Genomic DNA, 27,542 nt, shown 5'->3' with positions numbered 1-27,542 from the left:
ATTGTGTTTCTACGAAAGACTGCTTTGGCAGTTATATGTAGCGAATATCTTTTTGTTATCACAAATATTAGTTTGTGAAACAGTCCATGAAAGGAGTACACTTTTTTTTAATAACTACAGTGGAGTCCGGGTACAACGAATCTCAAGGGAGATACATTTTAGTTTGTTATATCAGCAATTCGCTGTAGAGTTTTCAACCCTAAATGGCCTCAAGACAAGTTTTCCTACTCACCTTCAAATGATCGTCCCATCGATCTTTCCTTGGAGAGTACAATCTCTGCATGTTTTCAACAGCTTCATAATATAATCCATAGAGAGAGGCATAGTTCAAATGTTCACTTTACTGTCACAATTTTAGAAGTAAAATTTATAAAAAGTCGTGTAAAAGCATGTACATGTACATTCTGATCAATCTCCGTGTCCGTCAAAAAAGACACTGCACAGTACACTGACACTGCCGCGACACACGTACTAAGCTGTTTTGAAAAAGTCCAGAATGTTTGTCTGACGCTGCTCAGAACTGGCACACTTCTCCACTGTACACTCCAATTTGGAGATCATATCCAAGTCACAGACATCGCTGCACTTTGCCTGCAAGTAGCGACGTAGGGTATTGGCAGCAACACGTGCTTCTGTGGCAGTTGGTGTTGGGAGCGGTTCTGGGTCATCGTCTTCACCGCTGTCACTGGCTGTTCCGTGCACCTCCCGCTGTTTGTTCAGAGTTCGCTCATCACGCGATGTGCACTTGTGTTTGTGTATTTTTGTGTATTTTTGTCTTTGGAGACAATTATTGACATCAGTTCGTTGTAGCAAAACGGCTCTGGGGCGATGAAAACGTGTTTGTTAAAAGAGGGGTTCGTTATGCAAATGAGTTCAAAAGGTTCGATGTAGCCGGAAAGTAACAAGTAAGAAAAAGAAGGCTGTCTGCCGGGAAATCAATGGCAGTTTGTTAAAAGAGGGATTTCTTTATACCCAGGTTCGTTATAACTGGATTCCACTGTATTTACCATGAAATGCATTGTTTTCAGAGAGTTGTACATCAAGTTTCACATCAAGTTTTCATTTTTCAACTGCCCTTATTTGTTCTTATTTTTAAAGGCAAAGTACATTATAACTTGATAAGAAGGAATTAAAGGACATATATGAGACCACATTTTTAGGTTTCCAGTAACATTGTCCAGAGTCATGCCAAAACTTTGTGATTCTTGCCTTTTTACACCCCCGGTATAGGGGTGTGTATAGGTTTCACTCGTTTACGTATGATTTACATGTGCAATTTTATGCCATAGACCCGGGGTCACAACATCAGTTCTTTGGATCCGCTTGGCATCTTGTCAGCTGATTTAGATAGCACAACTCCACCAGAGTTGGTTATAGACAACTATGGTCTTGGTACGTATAGATCATGGGGTAGGAGTTCTCTCACATAATTTCTGCCCTTGGCTTTTTTTGTCTTTTCTGTCTCCTTGTTTCCTTGAAATATTACGGTTGAAAAAGCAAGGCTGTTTAGTAATACTGTAATATGATGTGCAGTTTTTGAACATCTTTTTTCAATTAAATTTGAAATCTGTTTAATCAACAGCTCTCATTTTTACTTTCTAATATCTTTCTAAAGCTAGGGATATACAAAAACTAGTGTGCAGAAGGTCTTTAGCGTCCTTTTGTCGTGTTTACCTTCTTCCTTTTCTAAAACTTTTAATGACTTATCAGGTAAAACGGCTGTAGTTAACAATATTGAACATATTTATTGTTGTATTGACTCGTGTATATTTCACTTGTAACTACAGTAGTAATGTTGAAATAATATGGCATATTTAGATTGCTAGACTGTCAGTGCTGGTGCCAATTACATTTTAAGCTTTCATTATTACCATATATTATCCGCACATTGTCTTTCTAAAACAGGCTTGCTCTTTCATCTGTTGTATGTTCATACGCAGGTCAAACTCATGAAACACTGCAGGAACTGGCTTATCATAGGCTTTGTCTCATGCACCGGTACACATCTCATTATCTTTCATTATTTGCAAACAATTTCTATCCAAATAAGACTGAACATTCTGGGCATTTTGTTGTCATTTAAAAAAAAATAAATAAATAAAGATCTTTGCAGTGTGAGTGAAGTGAAGTAAATCCAATACATGCATGGATAGTTGTGGGCCAGAAATGGCAGAAATGAAGCGTATAGCTTGTCCCATGAAGTCTGGTAATATTAGCTAGCACTTGGCACTGCTATTATAGCTGTAGTGTGTTAGCGAGCATTGTGTTTAACTAATGCTTCAGGCTCTCTTACATGTGCACATATTGTAGGATAGATGTATTTCAGAACCTGGGAAGTCTTAGGTTTCATCCTACCCTTTGATACGTAATTGTCCTTCGTTAATTCTAAGCAACTAGAGGGGTTCTGCCTTTGAAACCTAATTTTTCTTTAATTGTTTTATTATAGTTTATACCATAGTTAGTTCCTGCCTTGAAAGAGTGCTTCTGGTGTAGTGGTTTAGTGAGATTGACCTGTGTTTGTGTTTAACCCCAAGCACTGGAGGAAAGCGGGAATGATATCCATTAGAATGGTCAGCCCAACCTGTAATCATCCTGTAGCCCCACAAGTGCAGTCAGATCTATTTTGTTCAGCCTATTGATTGAACAACAGCTATCACAGCATGAAAAATTGGGATTTTGCATCAACAGGGTCTTCATTGCCAGTTGCAAGAATGCATGACAAAACTTGCCTGACTTCTGACTTGCTGAGAACAATTTTATACTGGTTGTGGGACATCTGCATGATAGTGACTGAAACATTTTGTAAGACAGGACATAGAAGGATGCTGTGCTAGATACTTTGACTGCTCTTGCTCTCACCCTGTGAACCTGTGGACATCCTCCCTCACTCTTGACCATTTCGCTCACGGGGAATTCAGCATTCTCTCTTTCAGCACTTTGAGAAGATGCTTGTTTGGCAAGGTCGTCGTCCGTACCCCCTTATCCTTCCAGCCCACCCCCTTTGGAATTCTCTGGAAAACCTTGATGTGTCTTGAAGCATTCTAATGGACCCATTTCAGACCCTTTCAGTGCTTTGAGAACATGCTTGCTTGGCAGGGTCGTCGTCAGTGCCCCCTCATCCCTCCGGCACACTTCTTCAGAGTCCTTTCGAAAAGATGAATGTGTCGTGTAGTATGCTAATGGAACCATGGTTTCTGTCTTGTCTTGCACACTGTGTTAGATTCGGGGGCATCACTTAGCAGATTTAGATCCTCTCCGTATCAACAAAGGCGACTTGGATTCCAGTATACCTGCTGAGCTGCTCTTGAGTCACTACCAGTTGGGTAAGCGTGCATCCATCCCTTCCAGTAAGAAAACAGGAAAAAAAGAAAACCTGAGGTAAATTGTCAGCTGACAGCAGAAGAAACGGTCTGTTTATTAATCCTACCACCCTGCAGATAGCCAGATATTGCGGGGGACTTTGACCCTGGCATCTTCTGTTTGAGTAACTGGCAATTTTTGACTGCTCAATGTTTATTTTGCTTCATTTTGCTCATAACCAGATCCAAAAATAAGAGAATGGCCATTGACTTTTGGGCACATTTTATTCAACGTCGGACTTGCCTGTATATTGAAATAATACTAAGAGTAAAACTTGGCATGAATGAAACTGGGCAAATAAACTTCCCGTGCTGGTTGTACAAGTTCTTCAGCATGCTCTCTTGTGGGCAATGACAAAAAGCGATTAGTGTGTTTTATTTACTGAGCTTGCTGTTGCAGCGGCTGCTTCAGTTTCAAAACAACTACATTGGAGTGCATCTCTTCTTTACACTTAAATGCATCTCTTCGGGCAGGTGACTGTTACCTATTTGGAAGAAAAAGAACAAGTCGCGTAAGGCGAAATTACTACATTTAGTCAAGCTGTGGAACTCACAGAATGAAACTGAACGCACTGCATTTTTTCACAATGACCGTAGTCCGCCGCTTGTGCAAAACGGAGTGAAACTGACGAGTCTGTTCAGCGCGGTAGTGGTTTCGCTGTGCTGCATAGCACGCTTTTCTGTACCTCTCTTCGTTTTAACTTTCTGAGCGTGTTTTTAATCCAAACATATATCTATATGTTTTTGGAATCAGGAACCGACAAGGAATAAGATGAAATTGTTTTTAAATCGATTTCGGAAATTTAATTTTGATCATAATTTTTATATTTTTAATTTTCAGAGCTTGTTTTTAATCCAAATATAACATATTTATATGTTTTTGGAATCAGGAAATGATGTAGAATAAGATAAACGTAAATTTGGATCGTTTTATATAAAAATAAAAAAAATGCATTACAATTTTCAGATTTTTAATGACCAAAGTCATTAATTAATTTTTAAGCCACCAAGCTGAAATGCAATACCGAAGTCCGGCCTTCGTCGAAGATTGCTTTACAAAAATTTCAATCAATTTGATTGAAAAATGAGGGTGTGACAGTGCCGCCTCAACTTTTACAAAAAGCCGGATATGACGTCTTCAAAAGTATTTATCGAAAAAATGAAAAAAACATCCGGGGATATCATTCCCAGGAACTCTCATGTCAAATTTCATAAAGATCGGTCCAGTAGTTTGGTCTGAATCGCTCTACAAACATACACGCACAGACACACAGACACACACACATACACCATGCCCCTCGTCTCGATTCCCCCTCTATGTTAAAACATTTAGTCAAAACTTGACTAAATGTAAAAACAAAAATTTCTGTTCATGCATGTGTATATTGGTTTAAACAGGGGTCTTTAGCTTGTAAATCATAATACAGAAGTTCCAGTGAAGGCTTATTGAAAAATAAAGTGTGCAGTTGTGTCTTTGGGCCTGGAGAAAGTAGGGTGGAAAAAAGTTGGCATGGCTGAAACTTTTCAAGGTTCTGTTAAATTATAGAAGACAAAACCCAAGGCTGTTTGATTTGAAGTACATGTATCTGTTTTTTGTTGTATCAAAAGTTTACTGTTGGTTGTCATGAGCTGGTTGCATAGCTAGCCAGAAATAAGGAAGACGGAAATGTGTAGTTGGTAACTAGGCCAGTGCAGTAGAATGAGCATGGGAGCAAACGAAAGTGTTGAGATTGAGAATACCCCCCGCGGGTTAGGGGTAAGTATTTACCCGATGCTCCCCAGCATGTCGTAAGAGGCGACTAACGGATTTTACCCTTGTTAAGTGTTTCTTGTATAGAATATAGTCAATGTTTGTAAAGATTTTAGTCAAGCAGTATGTAAGAAATGTTAAGTCCTTTGTACTGGAAACTTGCATTCTCCCAGTAAGGTCATATATTGTACTACGTTGCAAGCCCCTGGAGCAATTTTTTGATTAGTGCTTTTGTGAACAAGAAACAATTAACAAGTGGCTCTATCCCATCTACCCCCCTTTCCCCGTCGCGATATAACCTTGAACGGTTGAAAATGACGTTAAACACCAAATAAAGAAAGAAAGAGATTGAGAATATATGATGTGGCGTGATAGCCAGAAACATGTTTCACATGTGGATGTTGTCAACATATATGAGTTTTTGTTTTGCATATGTGATGCAATGTATTGAATATCCCCCACATCTGAACTATTCAAAAATATGAATTGAAATTCCAAAGCCTGAGAATTGAGAGTGAAAAGTATCAAAGTAGAAATGAAGAAGAAGCAAATCTGCAGTCTTTTGAAAGCAGTTTGATACATAACAACAAACCATACTATTATTTCAAGCAGTTTCCCTGGATTTTGATCATGACCGCAAGCAAGGCATTGACCAGAAAAGAGCCGTTTGCAAGTGGTTTTCAGTCATTGTTGTCTGCAAAAGCAGTCTGAGGGAGGGCTGTCACTGCTCATATTTTTAGCTGAACCAGTTTTATTTGTTATTAACGCACAAGCTGTTTTTGTTAAAAATACAGACATTATAGGCTTACATCTGTTGACAAAAGCTTGTCTGGCACAGCTGTTGCTGTAGAGTATGATAATGAAAATAGCCCTCACAACTGTAGTCAGTAGTTTGAGAGCCGGTCAAAATGTAGGTCAAAATGTATTGGCCATATCACTGATGCTTTTCAGTTGTCATGTTCCATGGCACTAATATGGAAGCATTGGTTTCAGGCTTCATGAAGTGAAACTAGTCAAAAATGGTTATTCAGCCTCATCATATTCATTAAATTTGATTACGATTTGAAAAAAAAAGTGGGTTTCTGTGAAGGCATAGTTTCCAGCACATGTACTTGAAACTACATAAAGAAAGGTAAAAAATACTTAAGGGATGCGGGAAGGGTTACATGTTTCCTCCTTTGCTGTAAAAAAATAAAAACTTTTGTTTGTTTTCTCTTCTTTGCTGTTTTTTTAATACTTTTGTTTGTTTTCCCTATATACTAACTTTTCTTCTTTCATTTTTAAATTGTGAAAGTACGTTTCCAAATGGCCGTGAGTTTTTTGATAATTTTTATTCTATGAGACAATTTATTCCTCATACTATTTTTTATTCCGCTTTGTCTGAAACCTGAAAAAAATGGTTCAGTCATTTGACTGCAACATTAGCAGTCACATTGTAAGTGGGAACAAAACTAACATTGTGTGAAGATAATGAAATACAAACCTTTTTAGTTTGGCTTCAGTTACATTTTCTTAAAAAAAATTAAAAAAAGGTTTTGAACTAAGTCATTTTCTCCTTTCACAGGTGTCCCAACCCTGAAATCCTTCAGACAATATTTGAGTGCTAGTACCTTGCTTGCGTTTATTTGTCATCCTTGTCCCTGTCAATTTGTGCAAAATGAATTGCATCAGAATGCTAGCCTGCTTGCTTTTTTTGTGGTGGCAAATTCCCAGGCTTACAACCAAGGTCATCAGTCTGCCTGATTGTTCTCCCTGTACAGAATGTACCTTGTTCCTACTCTTGCAGAGATATTACAAATTCACAAAGTAACACAACAGTTCATTTTCTGATTGCTGCACAGCTTCACGGACAACAGTCTCAACTCTCATGTTTATTGTTCCTGGTATAAATCATATCACACTTTCAATATTTCAGCATAAGACATCTTTAATGTTTGAGCATACCTTTAATATTTGAGCATGCAACACCTTTAATATTTGACATTATCTCTTGATATTCAACCTTTATAATCACCCTTTTAAACTGTACAGAGAACAGCCTTGTATTTATTTTTTTAATTAATAAAAATAAAATAATGTACGGTTTATCATTATCTTGTTGTTATTGCTAACTATAGAGAAAGGTTGCATATAATTAAAATGGTTGATGACTTGTCTTCAGTAAGTGTTGTGTCTCATAAACACTGTGTATATTATTCTGATCCATTGGAATGCAACAGAAAAACCTAAAGTTTAGGCAACAACAAAAAAATAGTCTGTTTACAGTAACTCGACCGACCCTATTTTTTTCGCGCGACCCTAGACTTTTTTTTGGCATTTGGGGGAGAAAAAAAAAATCTTTTGGTTTTTTTGCAAAATAACGTAAAAATATGTTTTTTTGGAAAAAGAAGAAGAAAAAAAATTAAAAAAATCCCGACCTACCGACCCTATTTTTTGGGCCTATGTTACCGTAAACAGACCTTTTTTTTTTTGGCCTTATGAACCTTTCAGCTGTAAATTTGATGCAAGTCTGCTTTTGATGTTTGTACGTTAGTTTTAATGTATTTTGCTACCACTAGAATTCTAAACTTCCTTGATGTAAATGTGGGCATTTTTGGGCATGAAAGGTTACAGTTTAAAACCTGAGCTTTTCATAGAATACTGAGTCAGCCGAACTGTAGTTTTACTGCTATGAAAATATATTTTATTGAAAGTTTTTATTACATGTACTTACTCACTTTGTTTTGATTGCGATGGACTTACAGGAGATGCTGACATGGAGAGAGTTTTTCGTCTGCCAGCCACCACCTACATCGGAGGAAATGAACCTGCCCTCCCACTCAAGGAGATAATCCGTCGAATGGAGGCAACTGATACTCTATTTGATATTTCTTCTCTTTATTAAATTACAATCTTTATTCTGGGTTAGACTCCACAGTTTCGTCATAAGAGACTGGATGTTTTTTTGAAATGTATCCTTTTGTCCTCTCACACCGACACCAGTCATTAGCAAACACACGCAACAAAACAAAAATGGAAGGGCAGTATGTGACAAGAGTAGGTTAACATGATTATGTTTTTTTTTCTCCATGAAGTACACAAGAGGAGACACACTAGGATCTTATTTTTCATGTAAGTAGCTTCAAGCAGTGTGCTTATGACTCTTTGAGGGGGTTGGGGTATCAGAAAGAAATCCAAAAAATCTAATCAATTGAGTAGAAACTTATCTCCATTATGAAATGAAGATCTTGTTAATGCCTCTGGGTGACTTCAGATTTATTGAGCAGAAGTACGTTCCAAATATGGCTATGGAGAACGAGTCACGGTCTCTGGGTAATGTAAGCTCAAGTTCAGTTACATACCTGGTGCCATTTTCAAACAGGATGCCTACTAGATTCATTGAGCATTGAGCATATAATGGTGATGAAGAACTGGTCAAGGGCTCTGGAAAATGAAAGCTCAAGTACTGTTTTGTAACTGATGCTGTTTTCAAACAGGAGACGTACTGTCGTCACATCGGCGTGGAGTTCATGTTCATCAACAATCTGGACCAGACGGACTGGATCCGTCGCAAATTTGAGACACCTGGCATCATGAAGCTCAACACCGAAGACAAGCGTCTCATCCTGGCTCGACTGATACGTTCCACCAGGTAATGTTTCATTGGACAAGCCTGCCCTGATTTATTTTGTCAGGTTGAAAAGGGCCCAACAAGCCAAGAATTAAATAATCAGACAGTTTTGTTTTTGAGGAGGAAAGAGACGGTGGTTGTCTGTGGCTTGTGTAATTGTAGTCAGAATTTCACAGGTGTTAAATCACGGTTTTTGATAGGATGACAGGTTCAGCTTTTAATGGGATGCAAGGTAAAGCCTGGAAATGTTTCTTTCGTTTTTGTTCTCTCTTTTGCCCTTAATTTTGCCTCGGACTCACAAATATGTTTGAAAACCTGAAATTGAAACTGGGCTGAGGTGTAACCGTGACCTTTACAGTAATGTCAGGGCCAACATAGAACACATTTAGTTGGTCATCAAAAAGCGATAAAGGATGCAATGTTTTCAATGGGAACTTTCATCAAGTGACGTTTGTGGATGTTGTGTTTCAGATTTGAGGAGTTCCTGGCCAGAAAATGGTCGTCAGAGAAACGCTTTGGTCTGGAGGGCTGTGAGGTGCTGATCCCCTGCATGAAAACCATCATTGATTCCTCCAGTGCTATTGGCGTGGACAGCTTCATCATCGGCATGCCTCACAGGTAGCTGGCCCAGTTTGATTGATAATCATGGAATTGTGTGTGTGTCTGTGTTGTTTAATGTTGTTTTCAATGTTTTTGCAGGGATGTTATTCAATTGTTTACCTCTTGCTTTTGCAGGGGTGTTATTCTGTTGTTTAGTGTTTACGTCTTGTTTTTTTCTGTTGTTTAGTGATGTTTACGTCTTGTTTTTGCAGGGGCCGATTGAACGTACTGGCCAACGTGTGTCGCAAACCGCTGGAGAAGATCATCTGCCAGTTTGACTCAAAGCTGGAGGCCGCAGATGAAGGGTCTGGAGACGTCAAGTACCACCTGGGGATGTCCCATGAGCGTCTGAACCGTGTGACTAACAAGAACATCCGTCTGGCAGTGGTGGCTAACCCATCCCACTTGGAGGCTGTGGACCCTGTGGCACAGGGCAAGACCAAGGCTGAACAGTTCTATCGGGGTGACAATGATGGCAAAAAGGTAGATTAACATTTTTTTGAATACTTAATCATCAGGTTTTCTTAGCTAGTAGTTTTTGTTTTTGTTTTTTAAGTGTATGTTTCATAAAGCCAATGCTCATTTAATTGAAGAGGTTTACTAGAGGTACATGTGACCTCTTTATGGTTTTAACCCGTACCACTACATAGTGAAATTTATGTTTGATTTATTGTAGAAGAGAAGCATTTTGACCGACTTGAATTCAGAACAGTTGATCAATTCAAACGTTAATGTGTTAACCCATTAATGCCTGAATTTTTTTTTCAATTTTTTTTTTGTTTGTTTGGTGTCAAATGATATATAAAAGTCATGTGTAAGTGTCATTTGAATGGTATGGGCATGTGTTGTGATTTATATGCAATAAATCGACCGTCCTCATATGAGGACGCTAGGCACGAATGGGCACAGGTAAATAACAAGACCAACGTAAGACATTTTCTTGTAGAACACAATGAACATCTTTAATTTCTTGCAAAGAGCAAACTGTGAACAGTTGACAGTGTGAACATAACATTCAAACAAATGAAAACAATTGAAACTGCCTCTTTGGCTGTACATATTGGTGACATTTTGGTGGTTTTTCTCGTAGTTTTCCGTCATGGTCAGCAGCTTATGCACTTGGTTGCATTGAACATCTTTAATTTCTTGCAACATCAAACTGTGAACAGTTGAAAGTGTAATCATAACATTCAAACAAATAAAGAAATTGAAACTGCCTCTTTGGCTGTTCATATTGGGGACATTTTGGTGCTTTTTCTAGTAGTTGTCCGGTATGGTCAGCAGCTTATGCACTTTACCAGTAGAATTTGAGATCGGAAGAACACAAATTTGTAACCTCTTACTACTTTAGCACTTGACTAGCAGTACATGGAGTCAACAGTTGCAATTGTACAGTTCACTCAGTGTGAAATTGCTCAAAGCATTTCACATGCACCCCGACGTCGCATTTTCTACACTTTTGCCTGCATTTCTTGTGGCAGAGAGCACAGCGGATTTGCTTGTCGATCCACTGTACCACGTGGTTTTTGCCGTCGAAGCGTACAGCTCTGGACACTCTGCGGTCAAGCTGTGGAGTGTGGCCATGTGGACGACCAACAGGTGGGGGTTGTGCTGCTTTGGCCAAGTAGTTTTTGACAATGGCGCGGCGAACGGCAAGCAGGTCCAGTGGAGTGTTGGTAGCTGCATCAGTGTGTCGATACAGCAGCCATGCCTGTTGCACACAGACATCTAGAATGTATGCAAAAATAGACCACCACCACTTTTTGGTTCTTATGGTGACTCTGTACGTGTCCACATTTTGATCCATTCGATCGACGCCACCCATGGTCTTGTTGTAGTGGGAGATCAGAAACGGTTGACCAATCTGAACTCTCTGGTGAGCAGATCGCGACCAACGGCTGGCTGTCTGCACAGGATGGATGCCCACACAGTTGGATACAACGTTCACCACGCTGTTGTCATTCCAGCGAACCGCAACGAAGCCGGTCTTGTCGTCTTTGGAGTAGTCGTAAGTTCCTCTGTTTGCCTTCTGCATGTCTTTGACGCTCTTGAGTGGACAATCTTCCATGCGGTTGGACCTCACTGTCCCTGTGCATCCGATGCCTTTTGTTGTCAGATGGTCAACTAACTTCAGCGAAGTAAACAGATTGTCAAACGTCAGATGGTAAGCATCATTCCCCTGGATTTCGGCGATCAAGTCAATGACAACAGAGCCTCCCATGCCAAGTTCTGGACACTCGGTTACCTGCTTGCCTTTCGCACCTTGGTAAGGTTCGAGCTGAACCACATATCCAAGAGGGGTAGCCAGGATCCAGAACTTATAGCCAAAGCGAATCGGCTTCCCCCTGATGAACTGTCTGCATCCATGACGGCCATAATATGGCACCATGCTTTCGTCAATACTGAAAATACAATGCTGAGGCTTTGTTGCTTGACAAAGTTGTTCAGACATCATTCATTTATCATGGACAGGAGAGGACGGACTTTACTCATCCTGTCTTCAGGGTCTAGTCTTGTGTTGTCTTTGAGATGCAGGTAACGTAAGATTTCTTCAAAGCGGTCTCTGGTCATCGCTTCTGAGGCGGCAATATTGTGGATGTCCTTGTCGTGAGACCATCTCATCCTTCTTCTGGGCACCGTGCTATAGCCTGACAGCAACAGAATCGCAATGAAAACACTTACGGTCACCATTGCCATCAATTCATTTTCGCCAAGACTCACCCCACCCCTTACTTGTCTAATTTATTTACACATTATAAATAACGGTTCTTACAGCTTCTTCTTCAGTGTAAATTGTCTGGTTTTCCTCTCCGATTGTTTGTCTTCCATCAGGAAGAATAATAGTTGCTGTGGCACTTGCCGACAGCTGGCGTCCATTCAGGTTTTCAACAGTGGGGCGCTCTTCCTCGTCACCACTATCCTCATCAGTGAGCATGTCAACTGGTGGAGGCTCAATGAAAACATCTGCTCGTTGAAAGGTGTTGTTTTCCTCCAGTATGTCAAGCACGTCATTGACAGTATATCTGCCAAAACAAAAACACACTGAGTGACTATCATGCTCAGCAAGTATTATGCAAAGTGACTATAAAAACCTGTACCCATTCGTGCCTAGCGTCCTCATACGAGGACGCCGCTTTGATCAGTCACTATCACTAAAATACAAAACATTTAGAAAAAATAAAAAAGTTATCTCTAAACATTGTATTAAGGACCAATTTCACTTATGTAATGTTATTAAAAAAGTAAAAACTGAACGAGGTATGGCCTTACCTTCTAGGTGGTGGCATTATGCTGGCTTGAAACAACACGTGTGGGGTCCAAAATGGCCGCTGAAGGAAGCTATGGAAGGGAGGAAACTCTAGCAACCAATTTTTGCTTGCGAATACTCTTCCTTGATATGTGTGTACTGTCAAACTTGGTCACACACTTATTGGCACTGAAAGAAATGCCTAAAATGAAAGCGTCCTCATACGAGGACGCTAGGCATTAATGGGTTTAATGACTGATGAAAGACCCTTTTCACGAACCCTGCCTGTTGTATACAAAGTATATTTTTTACTTACTTTTGTGAATTTGGATGTGTACAGGGTCCTTATTATGTTAAGTTCATAGAAGCGGTTTATTCTGATTTCTTCCTTCCATGTAGCAGGGAACAGGATCAGTTTTCTTAAATCTGAAGTGTTGGTATGCTTTCTGTCTTGTGCAGGCAATGAGCATTTTGCTTCACGGTGACGCAGCCTTCTCTGGCCAGGGCATTGTGTACGAGACCATGCATCTGTCTGACCTGCCAGCTTTCACCACGCACGGCACCATCCATGTGGTAGTCAACAACCAGGTCAGTCTTTTTGCCAAGTCTTTTTGTTGCTTGCTTGTTTTTTGTTAAAATCTGGGATACATTCTAACATTAATGCGTCAATGACTGACGAAAGACCACCCCCCCCCCTCCCACCTTCCACCTTAATTTAAGACTTCTCCCCTGGTTTCTCATATTTTCTGTTGGAATTGTCTCTAAATTTACCTCCATTTTCAGACCTGATTTATGCAGGTCTTTAAATGGGGGCTCAACTGTGCTGACACTGCAGTTTTAAGTTAGTGACTTCAGAAAGGCCTGTCCTTGAAGTTAAGAAATGAGTGAAGCCGTTTGTTATGATGTAAAGTAAGTATGGCCAAACTAATTATGACACATTCCAAGGCGGTAATGGTATGGGACTTTTGACTAGATGGTTTTGGTATTTTTATTGTTGGTGTTTCTGGTGATTACATTTTCATTGTTATCTTGGTCTTGTTCTTCTCACCTGCAGTCTCTTGTTCCTATTCAAAGAAAAGGTCAAAATCCCAAACCATTAAGGCTGGAGTATACACCTGAGGCCATATTTCTAAGTGCAGGGTTCGTACAGGTCATGGAAAACCTGGAAAGTCATGGAATTTGATTTTTAATTTTCCAGGCCTGGAAAGTCATGGAATTTTAATTCAAGTCATGGAAAGTCATGGAATTTAACAAAAATAAGAAAGAAAAAAAAATTAACCTTTAGCACGCCAGCGGCGATTTTCGTTGCCCAGCCATTCCCCCCCCCCCCCTTTGCCAGCCAGTAGCGATTTGCGTCGCCAGCACAAGGCTTGTTCGTATGACCAACTTCTCGTTCGTATTTGCATACGAGAATAACGGTATTTTTAACAGCACTTGAGCCAAAGCGAGGCTCACTTCCTTCTGTTATCTCGTCGTGTCGTCTGCGCTGCATCTGAGTCGGTTTCGTCGAAGTTTTCTGCTTTTGTTTTTGCATCGTTAAGTACTTTAGCGCTTCGACAAGCAAGATGGAGGATGATGAGTTTGAAACTTTCTTTCGAGTTGTTTGTTGACAACAAAAAGTATGCGAAATTGGAACGAATTACCGAGGAAGATCTTCGCAATGAACTGTGTATCGCGGTGAAAAAAATGACAGTTCGTCAAGTCACAGTGACGGTTACGAAACGGAATTTACGAAAGTGCAGATGGATACAAACAGTGGCTGGTCCAGTTTAGTGAAATGACAGGACCAGCAAACATTACCGATAATCTGACTGCGTAGCAAATGCTTGACTTGCTTGTCGAAGAGACACTGCGTAGAAACTGACTCAAATTCAGTGCAAAGCAAGCCAGTGTCAAAACTGGCAGTGACAAGACGTAAAAAGTTTGCGTGTTCGGAAATGGCGACCTGTGGATCTAGTCATGGAAAATGTTATTGAGGCTCATGGAAAGTCATGGAAAAGTCATGGAATTTTGTTTCTAAAAACCAGTGGGGACCCTGTAAGTGGTTAGGCAGTTTTAAAGGTTTGTTTTTATGTTAGTTCAGTGTTTTGTTTATCAGGAAAAAACAAAATGAATAGAGCTTGTCGCGCAAAATTTTGAGATAGCGACTGAAGTTTGAGCATAGGTATGAGATTTTTTCACGCAAACCCGACTGAAGAATTTGTGATATTGTATTGTGAATATGTTAACAAAAAAACAATCGGATGATCACAAACTGAAGAAGAGAAATAGGGAAGCAAAATAGAACATCAAACATAGTGATTTTACAGGTGAATTTGGAAAAAAACCCTGTATCCATTTTTGAAGCCCAATTTGAAGCATGGAACACAGTCAAACATAAATTAAAAGTGTTAAAGTGGTTACAGTGTTCAGAAATAGTGTTAAATAACAAGTTGAGTTATCCCTCTTCACAAATTTTAAAAGAAATACACCTCTTGTCGCGCAAAATTTTAAACTGTGATGCTTTTACTACCCCCACCCCCTACTCATTTTTCAGAAAAGAGTGCATATTATCTTCCAAATAGACAAGCAAGGTAGTCAGATGATCAAAACTTAAGAACAGAAATAGGGAAGCAAAATAGAACATGCAACATAGTGATTTAACTGGTGAATTCAGAAAAAACCCACTTTTTTACTCATTTTATTAGCTGAATTTAAAGCTTGGAAGACAGAAATAAATAAATTAAAAGTGCAAAACTGGTTACAGTGTTCAGAAATAGTGTTAGATACCAAGTTGAGTTATCCCTCTTCATCACAGTTAAAAGAAACGCACCTCTTGTCGCGCAAAATCTTGAACTGTGATGCTTTTACTACCCCTACCCCCTACCCATTCTTCAGAAAAGAGTAGCGCAGTGGTTAGCGCATCGGGCTGCGGGCCGGGAGGTCGTGGGTTCGAATCCCATCAGGTCATGTGGGTTTTTCGGGCTACGGTCGGCTCCTAACCAGAGTGGAAGTGCTATGGTTCCTATGGGAAGGCTGGAATCACACAGCCGAGTGTCATTCACTTAACGAATGCGACTTTGAGGGTGCTCAGGTTCTGTTTACCTGACCAACACCGCAGGTGCGGCAGTTCTCGGGCCTGGTTGACACCAGGGTATATTATGACAGTAAGCGTAGAGTGCTGCCCTGTCACGTAGTCTCAAACCAAATTGGAAATCCATAGCATCATCATTATAATCATCCTCATCTCATTAATCATCCAAAATTATAAATTGTCCTTGCTCTTGTGGCCCTTCATGCCCAGAGCTCTCATGGTGACCTTGGTCTCTGTTTCCTGTTCCATCCTTCCCTAAATACGGTAGAACCCCTCACAACGACCCCCCTCTCTAAGGACTGCCCCGCCACAACGACCCTTTTTTTTTTAACCGATGTGTTTCCTTATATAGTTGTCACCAGTGTAGCGACCACCCCGCTCTAACGTCTAAGGACCGACCTAACAGCTTGTGTAACGACTTTGTCAGACGGCAAAGCCAAGACTCAGTCAGCGTAACGCATCACTGACAAACCGGTTATAACCAGTTATAACCGTCTTGCGTAAGCAAAGGCACTAATTAACCGCTGAGAGGTGTGATGGTTGGGTGGGCTGAGTAAACATCACAAACCAATCATCGAGAAAACAAACTCACGTGACCAACACACACCGTTCAATTCAGTCAGAATAGACAGTCTTTGGACAGAAGAGCAGTGGAGATCGACATGGCGTCTACAAAGAAAAGAAAATATTTAACTCTCGAGAATCGAGTGAATGTTGTGAACAGACACAAAAAGGGAGAAACTGCCATCGCGATTGCAAAAAGTCTTGATGTTGGAAAATCGCAAATTCAAAGAATTATCCAACTCCAAGAAAACATTCTGAAAAAGGTGGGGAAGTGGTGACAAGGCAGTGAACGCACTCACCATGCACTGACATCATACAAAAGCAGCCACACAAACACAGCACAGAGGCAGAGGCAGAGGCAGGTGTGCAGATGCTTTGTGAGAATAAGCGTTGAAAACCAGTTTGAATAAAAAACCAGCAGATAGAGCCGCATGTCATAATCATTCTTCTTGTCTGGCTTTATTGACTGCATGCCGATCTTGTGGCAGTGACTTTTCACTCTTCAGTCGGACTGTACACAAACCGCTCTCACTCTCCCTCACTGACTACCCTAAGCGCTGACAACTGATGTTTGGAAGAGTACACCTCTCTATTTCTCTCCAATGCTCTTCCTGCTGACTTCAGTGACACCGGACACCCCACTGAGTTTAGCCAGCTACCCCCTCTCTCTCTCTCTCTCTCTCCCCCCAGCCATGTACTGTTTGGTGCTGTGGCCAGAGAGGTGTCACCGGCTAATTGAGGCCAGCTGCACTGTTCACTCAGAGCAAAACTAGTTGACTGTGTCTAACTTTTGACAAAGCAACACAACTGAAGGGTTCACAGATTAGGTAACCGACTCACTGGTCAAGGCTGCAGGGAAACAAGAGTATCTTTTCAATGAAAGAGGTTACACACAGATACGCGATGCTGAGAACGGTGGCCGATTTTTCACTCTCTTTCTCGGAGGGCCTTCATCATTGCAGGGACTGCTGTAAAGAAATGCTTGCTCAGAAACTAACTCTTTTTGCATTGAAACATGCACCAGAACTGGTGGACACCATCGACAATGTCAAACATGAAATCGAAGCAGTTTGCTTGAGGAAACGGTCGTCAGCAACTCAAACTTCTGTTTTCTTTTTTTAAGAAAATCTGAGGTGACTTTCTTTGTGGCCCCGCCCCCTCCCTCTGTAAGGACCCCCCTCCATAAGGACCGATTTTTGTCAACATTTTCAAGGTCGCTAGAGAGGGGTTCTACTGTAGTACTTCTGCTGTCAGTCTTCAACGTGTGACGTTCTGGGGGGTCGACGGAGGGACGTGGTGGCGGTCTGCTCTCTGGAGGGGACCCTCACTCAGTCTGGCTCCGCAACTTAGCAGTCAATGTCGTTAGTAGGGGGCATAGTAGGTAGTGGGCTGTGTCCGTTAGCTCGGGACAGACCCACTACTGAACACCGTCGAAGTGACTCAGCAGAAGTGCAGTGTCATCTTCCGAGGGTAGCCTACCGCAACGACCCCACATCCCTCCCTGGAGCGTCTGTAAAATCGGCAAGTCTGGCAGCGGAACGAAATTCAGATGTGGATGGAGCAGTGAGTGCAGGGACGGGGCGGCGTGGGAGCACAGCGGGATAAGGAACAGGTGTAAGGGGGAAAAAAAAAAAGAAAAAAAAAAGGCAAGGTAATCAGATGATCAAAAACTTCAGAACAGAAATAGGGAAGCAAAAAAGAACACCCAACAGAGTTATTTAACTGGTGAATTCAGAAAAAACCCACTTGTTTACTCATTTTATTAGCTGAATTTAAAGCTTGGATGACAGAAAAAAATAATTAAAAGTGCTAAAGTGGTTACAGTGTTCAGAAATAGTGTTAGATACCAAGTTTAGTTATCCCTCTTCATCACAGTTAAAAGAAACACACCTCTTGTCGCGCAAAATCTTGAACTGTGATGATTTTACTTCCCCCACCCCCTACCCATTTTTCAGAAAAGAGTGCATATTATCTTCCAAATAGACAAGCAAGGTAGTCAGATGATCAAAAACTTCAGAACAGAAATAGGGAAGCAAAATAGAACATCCAACATAGTAATTTTACTGTTGAATTCAGAAAAAACCCACTTTTTTACTCATTTTATTAGCTGAAGTTAAAGCTTGGATGACAGACAAAAATAAATTAAAAGTGCTAAAGTGGTTACAGTGTTCAGAAATAGTGTTAGATACCAAGTTTAGTTATCCCTCTTCATCACAGTTAAAAGAAACACACCTCTTGTCGCGCAATATCTTGAACTGTGATGCTTTTACTTCCCCCACCCCCTACCCATTTTTCAGAAAAGAGTGCATATTATCTTCCAAATAGATAAGCAAGGTAGTCAGATGATCAAAAACTTCAGAACAGAAATAGGGAAGCAAAATAGAATATCCAACATAGTAATTTAACTGTTCAATTAAAAAAACACCTTTTTTTCTCATTTTTGATGCTGAATTAGAAGTTTGGAAGACAGAAAAAATAAATTAAAAGTGCTAAAGTGGTTACAGTGGTTACAGTGTTCAGAAATAGTGTTAGATACCAAGTTGAGTTTTCGCTCTTTACCACAGTTAAAAGAAACACACCTCTTGTCGCGCAAAATCTTGAACTGTAATGCTTTTACTTCCTCCACCCTCTACCCATTTGAACACAAAAGAGTGTATATTATCTTCCAATTAGAAAAATAAGTAATTTTAAGCAACTGGACATTTTTAAAATACATATTTTCTGTCAGTCCAAGGATTGCTTAGTCCATTAAAAACAATCAGACTAGGATTTAGCGCACCCATTTTAAGAAAAAGTTAACATGATAATTGATATATCAGACTTTTTTTATGCAATTACTACTGAAGATTCCAGACCAGGTAAAACAATCATTTTATATCCTTTGTCACATTTTTTATATTTTTTTTATAAATCTATCTATAGCAAGTCTTGTCTCTTTGTGTCATTTAGTTATTTTCAAGAATTCTATCCTGGCAAAAAAAATTAAAAATCCCTACTTACCTACCCTATTTTGTTTACCCATGTTATTAGAAACAGACAATTTATTTTTATTGGCCTAAAGATAATAATAATAATAATAATAATAAATGAACATTTATATAGCGCAACATCATAACTTTACAATTATGCTCTTTGCGCTTGACACATTTAAAATTAAAACACAGTTATACAAGCATTTACATCTACATTCATAGTCAACAACGCTTAATTAAAAGCATACACCTTCAAACATACATTACAAAAGATTCTTCCACTAACTAAGTAATAAAAACATGAATAAAATAGGTGGTGAAAAATCACTAAAACAACAAATAACACTACATGTAGCCTACTGATGGACTGAGAAAACAAAATCAGGGGTTGTATTTCCTGAAGAGGTGCGTTTTAAGTGCTCGTTTGAATGCTTGGGGTGACTGAGAGTGGCGGATGTGAAAGGGGAGAGAATTCCATTGTGTGGGTGCGCAGAAAGTAAAAGTGCGTTGTCTGTATGTTTTGGTTTTGGTGTGTGGAATGGTAAAGATGCGACAGTCAGAAGAGGAACGGAGTTGTCTTGCTGGAGAATAGACGGTGAGGAGTTCAGAGAAGTAAGCAGGAGACGAACCAGAAAAGAAGTTAAAGCAGAGGGTAGACAGTTTGTAGTCAATGCGGGCTTGAATAGGTAACCAGTGCAGTGTGTGAAGAAGTGTGTGAAGATCTTGAAACATTTGTTTTAATAGAGAAATAACAAGTACAGCCCTTAGCTGTGTCACTCGAATTTCTTTGTCAGGCTGAAACTTAGCTGTTGCGTTGAAGTCTGCTATGTGTGTCTGGGTCCAAAGCAACTTTCACATTCTCATCTACACATTCTCATCTACACACTCACGTTACTCACACAATTATACAGTTGTACCCACAGAGGCGTAAGGGGATGGGGGTCTCGCACTCGGGCGAATCACACCACAAAATACAAAGTATAACGTACACAGATTTTTCTATTGAACCAAAAAGCAAATTAAATCATGAATAAATCAATCAAGCAAAACTTCCACACAATGACACACTCACTCTCGGTTCACACTGCGCTCTGGGCGTGCACACTTGGCAGCACGTATACCGTTCCGACGCCGTTTGTCTTCCTGCAAGTCCAGCACAGGCACACGATTGTCCAAGAATCACAATAATCCTCGTGAATGTCACAGCAGGCATAGTAAGGTTACGTAGAAAAGTCCAAAAAGGTGCGTTAATGGTGGTAATCCGGCACACACACACACACACACACTGACACACAAACACGGCTGACACACACACACACACACACACACACTCCGGTTTGGTAAGTTACCTGATAAATAATGTAGCCTGTAGATTTAACGGGGAGACTGATCAGACAGGAAGAGTAATACTTTCACATTTCCGATGTTCAGCGATAAACTTGTTTTCTTCAAGAGTTCGATCTTCGTGCGATTCTGGCGCGTTGTCACCAAGAACGTTAAAAAAACCCACAGGATATCATCATGATGCCTCTCTACAAAAACCAGGTCTAGGAACTCTTCATCTAAAGTCAGTCAGTATTAACCTCCTCAACACAATCCTCATCTTGTCCCATAGTGATTTATGCCGCCAAAGAACATGTGGTTCTCAACTCAAAAGACCGATTTGTCGTCTTCCGGCATTGCGAAATTCAGATCTACCCCAACTACGTGCATTGATCTGAGCAATAAAATGTAGATGCGATAATCTGCAAACATCTCTTCAACACAATCTGCATCTTGTCCCATCGTGATTTCTGTCGGCAAAGAACATGTGGTTCTCAACTCACAAGACCAATTTGTCATCTTCCAGTGTGAAATTCTGATCTGCTCCAAGTACGTGCAATAAAATGTAGAAGCGATAATCTGAAAAAATTCTTTTCGCGTGAACGTTGTCATCAGTCCGATGTCTTTTATCCAGAGCAGGGACGAACACACTTTTTCATCAGCAGTTTGTTATGTTTATCCGCAGACTGCTTTCCATTACTTGTCTGTTTTAGATTGACTCGTATGGTTCTTCAGCCAGGCAAGAAGTGCTTGTTTATAGTGACACGTTCTCACGCACGCATGTCGTAAATGCAAGTTCTAACGATTGTTTTTTATTGCACTGATAGAGAATGTTGATAGTTGTAAACTTCTGCCATTTCCTAATATTTATTTCATTATTTTGCTTACGGATATGGCTAATAAGTGGATAATCTGTTACGACACGAAACGCGTTCTAAATCCGGGAAGGGAGGCTACTCCAGCGTACTTTCAGGTGTATCCTACTGCCTTAAGCCTAAAAAGAGGTGGTCGTGTCTTCTTCTTCTTCTTCTGCGTTCGTGGGCTGAAACTCCCACGTACACTCGTGTTTTTTGCACGAGTGGAATTTTACGTGTATGACCGTTTTTTACCCCGCCATTTAGGCAGCCATACGCCGTTTTCGGAGGAAGCGTGCTTGGTATTTTCGTGTTTCTATAACCCACCAAACTCTGACATGGATTACAGGATCTTTTTCGTGCGCACTTGGTCTTGTGCTTGCATGTACACACGGGGGTGTTCGGACACCGAGGAGAGTCTGCACACAAAGTTGACTCTGAGAAATAAATCTCTTGCCGAACGTGGGGACGAACTCATGCTGACAGCGGCCAACTGGATACAAATCCAGCGCGCTACCGACTGAGCTACATCCCCGCCCTGGTGGTCGTGTAAGAAAGAGAGCAAGGAAGATCTGTTCTGTCTGTTGCTCTCTCTCTGTCCTTCCCTTTCATAAACATCAGCAAGTCTGATTAGATGATTCAAGAAGATTACATTTTCTGACAGAATGACAGTATAATCGATTAACTCACCAGGAATGCTTACCATGATCTGTTCACAGCACGAAATCAAATTTTAATTTTTCAGATTGGTTTCACCACTGATCCACGTATGTCTCGGTCATCTCCCTACTGCACCGACGTGGCCCGAGTGGTCAACGCTCCCATCTTCCACGTCAACGCTGACGACCCAGAGGCTGTGACCTACGTCAGCAGGGTCGCTGCTGAGTGGAGATCAACATTCGGCAAGGATGTCATCATTGACTTGGTAAGCAGAGCTTTCTTTTTGGCTGTGTGCTAGATTGTAAGCCCCCTTACTTTCAAGGCATACAGTGGTACCTGTGATGAGTGGACGTGCTTGCTGGGTGGAGAGAAATGTTGGCAAATATGTCATCATTGATCTGGTAAGCAGAGCTTTCTCTTTGGCTGTATGGTAGATTTTAGGCTCTGTTATTCAAGGCATACAGTGGTACCTGTGATGAGGGGACGTGCTTGCTGGGTGGAGAGAAATGTTGGCAAATATGTCATCATTGATCTGGTAAGCAGAGCTTTCTTTTTGGCTGTGTGCTAGATTTTAGGCTCTGTTATTCAAGGCATATACAGTGGTACCTGTGATGAGGGGACGTGCTTGCTGGGTGGAGAGAAATGTTTGGCAAAGATGTCATCATTGATCTGGTAAGCAGAGCTTTCTTTTTGGCTGTGTGCTAGATTTTAGGCTCTGTTATTCAAGGCATATACAGTGGTACCTATGATGAGGGGACGTGCTTGCTGGGTGGAGAGAAATGTTTGGCAAAGATGTCATCATTGATCTGGTAAACAGAGCTTTCTCTTTGGCTGTATGGTAGATTTTAGGCTCTGTTTCTGAAGGCAGACAGTGGTAACTGTGATGAGGGGGAAAAACAGTCATACACGTATGAACCTACTCGTGCGAACACAGTGTGGGGGTTTCAGCCCACCAACGCAGAAGTACTAGTCTTGTTTTGGCTACACTTAAAAAGCGTGTATGTGATGTACTTCTGTTACTAATAAACTTTAGTTCTGGATTTTATCGCCCTTTTGTCTGGTATTGTTCTCACGTAGGTGAGCTACAGGCGGATGGGTCACAACGAGATGGACGAACCCATGTTCACCCAGCCACTCATGTACAAGAAGATCGCCAAGGAGCCGTCGGTCCTCACCAAGTACGCTGAGAGTCTTATCAACACCAACACTGTCACACAGCAAGAGTTTGAGGTACAGTTACACAGTTTTGTTGCTTTCACTTCTTAAAGGCACCATCATTCTAGTGTTAACCATCAGTTTATCATAACATATATATATGTCTCCCTGTGTGTTTGACTTTCTGTCTTTGCACATGCAGGAAGATATCGCCAGGTATGGCAAGGTACCTTATCACATAAGTACTCGTCGACCTGCATGTTATTTTGTTTGACTTTCTGTCTTTGCATATGCAGGAAGAGATCGCCAGGTATGGCAAGGTACCTTATCACATAAGTACTCGTCGACCTGCATGTTATTTTGTTTGACTTTCTGTCTTTGCATATGCAGGAAGAGATCGCCAGGTATGGCAAGGTACCTTATCACATAAGTACTCGTCGACCTGCATGTTATTTTGTTTGACTTTCTGTCTTTGCACATGCAGGAAGAGATCGCCAGGTATGGCAAGGTACCTTATCACATAAGTACTCGTCGACCTGCATGTTATTTTGTTTGACTTTCTGTCTTTGCACATGCCGGAAGAGATCGCCAGGTATGGCAAGGTACCTTATCACATAAGTACTCGTCGACCTGCATGTTATTTTGTTTGACTTTCTGTCTTTGCACATGCCGAAAGAGATCGCCAGGTATGGCATGGTACCTTATCACATAAGTACTCGTCGACCTGCATGTTATTTTGTTTGACTTTCTGTCTTTGGGAAGAGATCGCCAGGTATGGCAAGGTACCTTATCACATAAGTACTCGTCGACCTGCATGTTATTTTGTTTGACTTTCTGTCTTTGCACATGCAGAAAGAGATCGCCAGGTATGGCAAGGTACCTTATCACATAAGTACTCGTCGACCTGCATGTTATTTTGTTTGACTTTCTGTCTTTGCATATGCCGGAAGAGATCGCCAGGCATGGCAAGGTACCTTATCACATAAGTACTCGTCGACCTGCATGTTATTTTGTTTGACTTTCTGTCTTTGCATATGCAAGAGATCACCAGGTATGGCAAGGTACCTGTTCGTATGTGTATGTGTCTACCTGCGTGTCTGTGTGTTTGACTTTCTGTCTTTGCATATGCAAGAGATCACCTGTTTATGCCCGTGTAGGGAAAGAACGTTAGATATGGCAAGGTATGTCATCGTATGTGTACCTGTTTGTCTGCATGTCTGTATGTTTGCCATTCTGTTTTTGCACATACAGGAAGAGATATCCAAGTATGACAAGATCTGTGAAGAATCCTACATGCTGGCCAAGAAAGAGACGGCAGTGAGCAACGCTGAGTGGCTCGATTCACCATGGACTGATTTCTTCAGCTCACGCGGTGACCAGATGAAGATCCCCAGCACCTCTGTGAACGAGGATGTCCTGCTCGCCATCGGGGACAAAGTGAGCACTGTGCCTGAAAACTTTCAGGTGCATGGAGGTAAGAAAACTATGTGTTTGTAACAGTAATTTTGTATGTGTGTTTTTGTTCAGTGTGAACAATACCAGATTCACAGGTTTTGTGCTGATGTCAGTCACAATTTGACATAGCTGTACAGAGCAGACATTGCTTTACTCTGCTTTCGTTGCTGTGTGCTGCAAGTGAAACATACTTGGGAATGGTACTAATGTCTCATCGTGTTGCTCTAGTTTCCAAAACACCTGTTGATTGAGTGTAGAGACAAGTGAGATGGGGGAAAGGGTAAGCTGCTAAAAAGCATGTACAGGAAGAAACAACTGCTTTTAGATTATTTATAAAAGCTAGTACAGTTGGACCTCCTTTTGTGGGGTGGTGGTGGTGTTTTTGCAATGGGTGTTCCACTGTAAAGAGAACTCATTTGTAAGAGTAAAGAGCAGTCAAACACAAAGCAGTGATCTATTAGCTCATTGTTTTCCACAGTCATTTGGATAACAGTAAATACATTTACTACTTATTTGTTTTCAATACATGTACAGTACACTAATACCGTAAAGTACCTTGTAAGCGCCCAGTATCGAGTAAGCGCCCACCCCCCACTTTTAGTCCAAAACCGTGCATAGGGTATAGTACCTTGTAAGCGCCCACTCCCCACTTTACACCATTGAAATCAGGGGAAATAAAAATTCCGCACTTGATCTGCTAGTTTTGTGAATGATTTCCCTTTCTTGCAAACCCTATCACGTGTGTCTGCACGCCTTGGATCTAAACGCCTGCAAGTCAATGATTACAAGATGCCGCGGATCAAATCGTACACCGTTGCATTTAAGCTGTCAGCTCTTGACTATTTGGATAATAACGCCAATGGAAACACACACACTCTCACACACACACACACACACACACAATACTCCCCCTCCTCTCTCTCTCTCTCTCTCTCTCTCTCTCTCTCTCTCTCTCTTTCTGCCGAAAGCAGTCTTTGGCCAAGTAAAATAGACTGTTGCCCATATCCAGAAGACGTACCCCTTGTTCAAGGGAAACAGAGACACAGTGCGGCCGACAGCGGCACCTCTGCAGACAAGAAAAGGATGCGACGACATTTGTCTCCCCAAGCTCTTCTAATGACAATACGAACAAGAAAAACAATGGAAGATGAAAAAAGAAAGAAGATATGATTACGAAGTGATCAAAGATCTCATTTCTTACTGAAAACTGCTCGTGCATAGGGTGTAGTACCTAATAAGCGCCCACCCCCTACTTTGGGTCGGAATTGGTGCACAGGGGGGGTGGGCGCTTACAAGGTACTTTACGGTACTTTATTATCTCAAAAAAGAAATTACATGCACGTGGCTGAAATACATATACTAATTTGTTCAGGTCTGAAGCGAGTGCTGCGTTCCCGTGCTGACATGGTGAAGAATCGCATGGCTGACTGGGCTCTGGGCGAGTGCTTTGCCTTCGGCTCACTGCTCAAAGAAGGTATCCATGTGCGACTCAGCGGCCAGGACGTCGAGAGAGGAACTTTCAGGTATTGGTTGTTTTCCTTTCTTAAAATTGCAGTATTTTCAGGCCTCAGTCTTCAGTCACTTACACTTTTCTTTTTTTGACTCACATGCGAAGCAAAAGTGAGTCTATGTACTCACCCGAGTCGTCCGGACGTCCGGACGTCCGGACGTCCGGACATCCGTCCGTCCGTCCGGAAAACTTTAACGTTGGATATTTCTTGGACACTATTCAGTCTATCAGTACCAAATTTGGCAAGATGGTGTATGATGACAAGGCCCCAAAAAACATACATAGCATCTTGACCTTGCTTCAAGGTCAAGGTCGCAGGGGCCATAAATGTTGCCTAAAAACCAGCTATTTTTCACATTTTTCCCATTTTCTCTGAAGTTTTTGAGATTGAATACCTCACCTATATATGATATATAGGGCAAAGTAAGCCCCATCTTTTGATACCAGTTTGGTTTACCTTGCTTCAAGGTCAAGGTCACAGGAGCTCTTCAAAGTTGGATTGTATACATATTTTGAAGTGACCTTGACCCTGAACTATGGAAGATAACTGTTTCAAACTTAAACATTATGTGGGGCACATGTTATGCTTTCATCATGAGACACATTTGGTCACATATGATCAAGGTCAAGGTCACTTTGACCCTTATGAAATGTGACCAAAATAAGGTAGTGAACCACTAAAAGTGACCATATCTCATGGTAGAAAGAGCCAATAAGCACCATTGTACTTCCTATGTCTTGAATTAACAGCTTTGTGTTGCATGACCTTGGATGACCTTGACCTTGGGTCAAGGTCACATGTATTTTGGTAGGAAAAATGTGTAAAGCATGTGAGTCGTATGGGCTTTGCCCTTCTTGTTTTCTGATGCATTCGTCTCACTCCTGGTGGGTGGATTGTCTGAGAGTTTGACATGCCGCAGGTCTTGTGACAGAAATTTAGCAAGGACATATGGGCCTATGCATATTTTCAATCCAGGTCCAACTGACCTCTTGTCCTGGGAACAACATTGAAATTGCATGTGTTTGTCGGACGGGCGCAGTGGCGTGGTGGTAAGACGTCGGCCTCCTAATCGGGAGGTCGTGAGTTCGAATCCCAGTCGCTGCCGCCTGGTGGATTAAGAGTGGAGATTTTTCCGATCTCCCAGGTCAACTTATGTACAGACCTGCTAGTGTCTTAACCCCCTTCGTGTGTACACGCAAGCACAAGACCAAGAACGCACGGAAAAAATCCTGTAATCCATGTCAGAGTTTGGTGGGTTATAGAAACACGAAAATACCCAGCATGCCTCCCCCGAAATCGGCGTATGGCTGCCTGAATGGCGGGGTAAAAACGGTCATACACGTAAAAATCCACTCGTGCTGAAAACATGAGTGAACGTGGGAGTCTAAGCCCATGAACGAAGAAGAAGA

General features: G+C 41.2%; 1 protein-coding gene across 3 annotated transcripts in view; it reads left to right on the top strand.

Moving 5' to 3' along the window:
* LOC138959321 (2-oxoglutarate dehydrogenase complex component E1-like) overlaps nt 1–27,542 on the top strand; it is a 52,101-nt gene that overhangs the window by 12,587 nt on the left and 11,972 nt on the right. Inside the window, exons 1-11 of one of the 3 annotated variants that reach the window (XM_070330751.1) lie at nt 1,288–1,392; nt 3,221–3,323; nt 7,854–7,954; nt 8,586–8,740; nt 9,191–9,337; nt 9,532–9,802; nt 13,026–13,154; nt 22,098–22,277; nt 23,090–23,242; nt 24,419–24,641; nt 25,995–26,145. In XM_070330751.1, coding sequence (XP_070186852.1) covers nt 1,384–1,392; nt 3,221–3,323; nt 7,854–7,954; nt 8,586–8,740; nt 9,191–9,337; nt 9,532–9,802; nt 13,026–13,154; nt 22,098–22,277; nt 23,090–23,242; nt 24,419–24,641; nt 25,995–26,145 — 1,622 coding nt within the window. In that variant the 5' untranslated portion in view covers nt 1,288–1,383. Of the gene's footprint in view, nt 1–1,287; nt 1,393–3,220; nt 3,324–7,853; nt 7,955–8,585; nt 8,741–9,190; nt 9,338–9,531; nt 9,803–13,025; nt 13,155–22,097; nt 22,278–23,089; nt 23,243–24,418; nt 24,642–25,994; nt 26,146–27,542 lie in introns of those variants that run through there. The other 2 variants (XM_070330750.1, XM_070330749.1) reach the window with 2 other exon arrangements.

Source organism: Littorina saxatilis, linkage group LG2 (genome assembly GCF_037325665.1).
Source record: "Littorina saxatilis isolate snail1 linkage group LG2, US_GU_Lsax_2.0, whole genome shotgun sequence".
Taxonomy (NCBI): domain Eukaryota; kingdom Metazoa; phylum Mollusca; class Gastropoda; order Littorinimorpha; family Littorinidae; genus Littorina; species Littorina saxatilis.
This window is presented reverse-complemented; position numbering and strand designations above follow the sequence as displayed.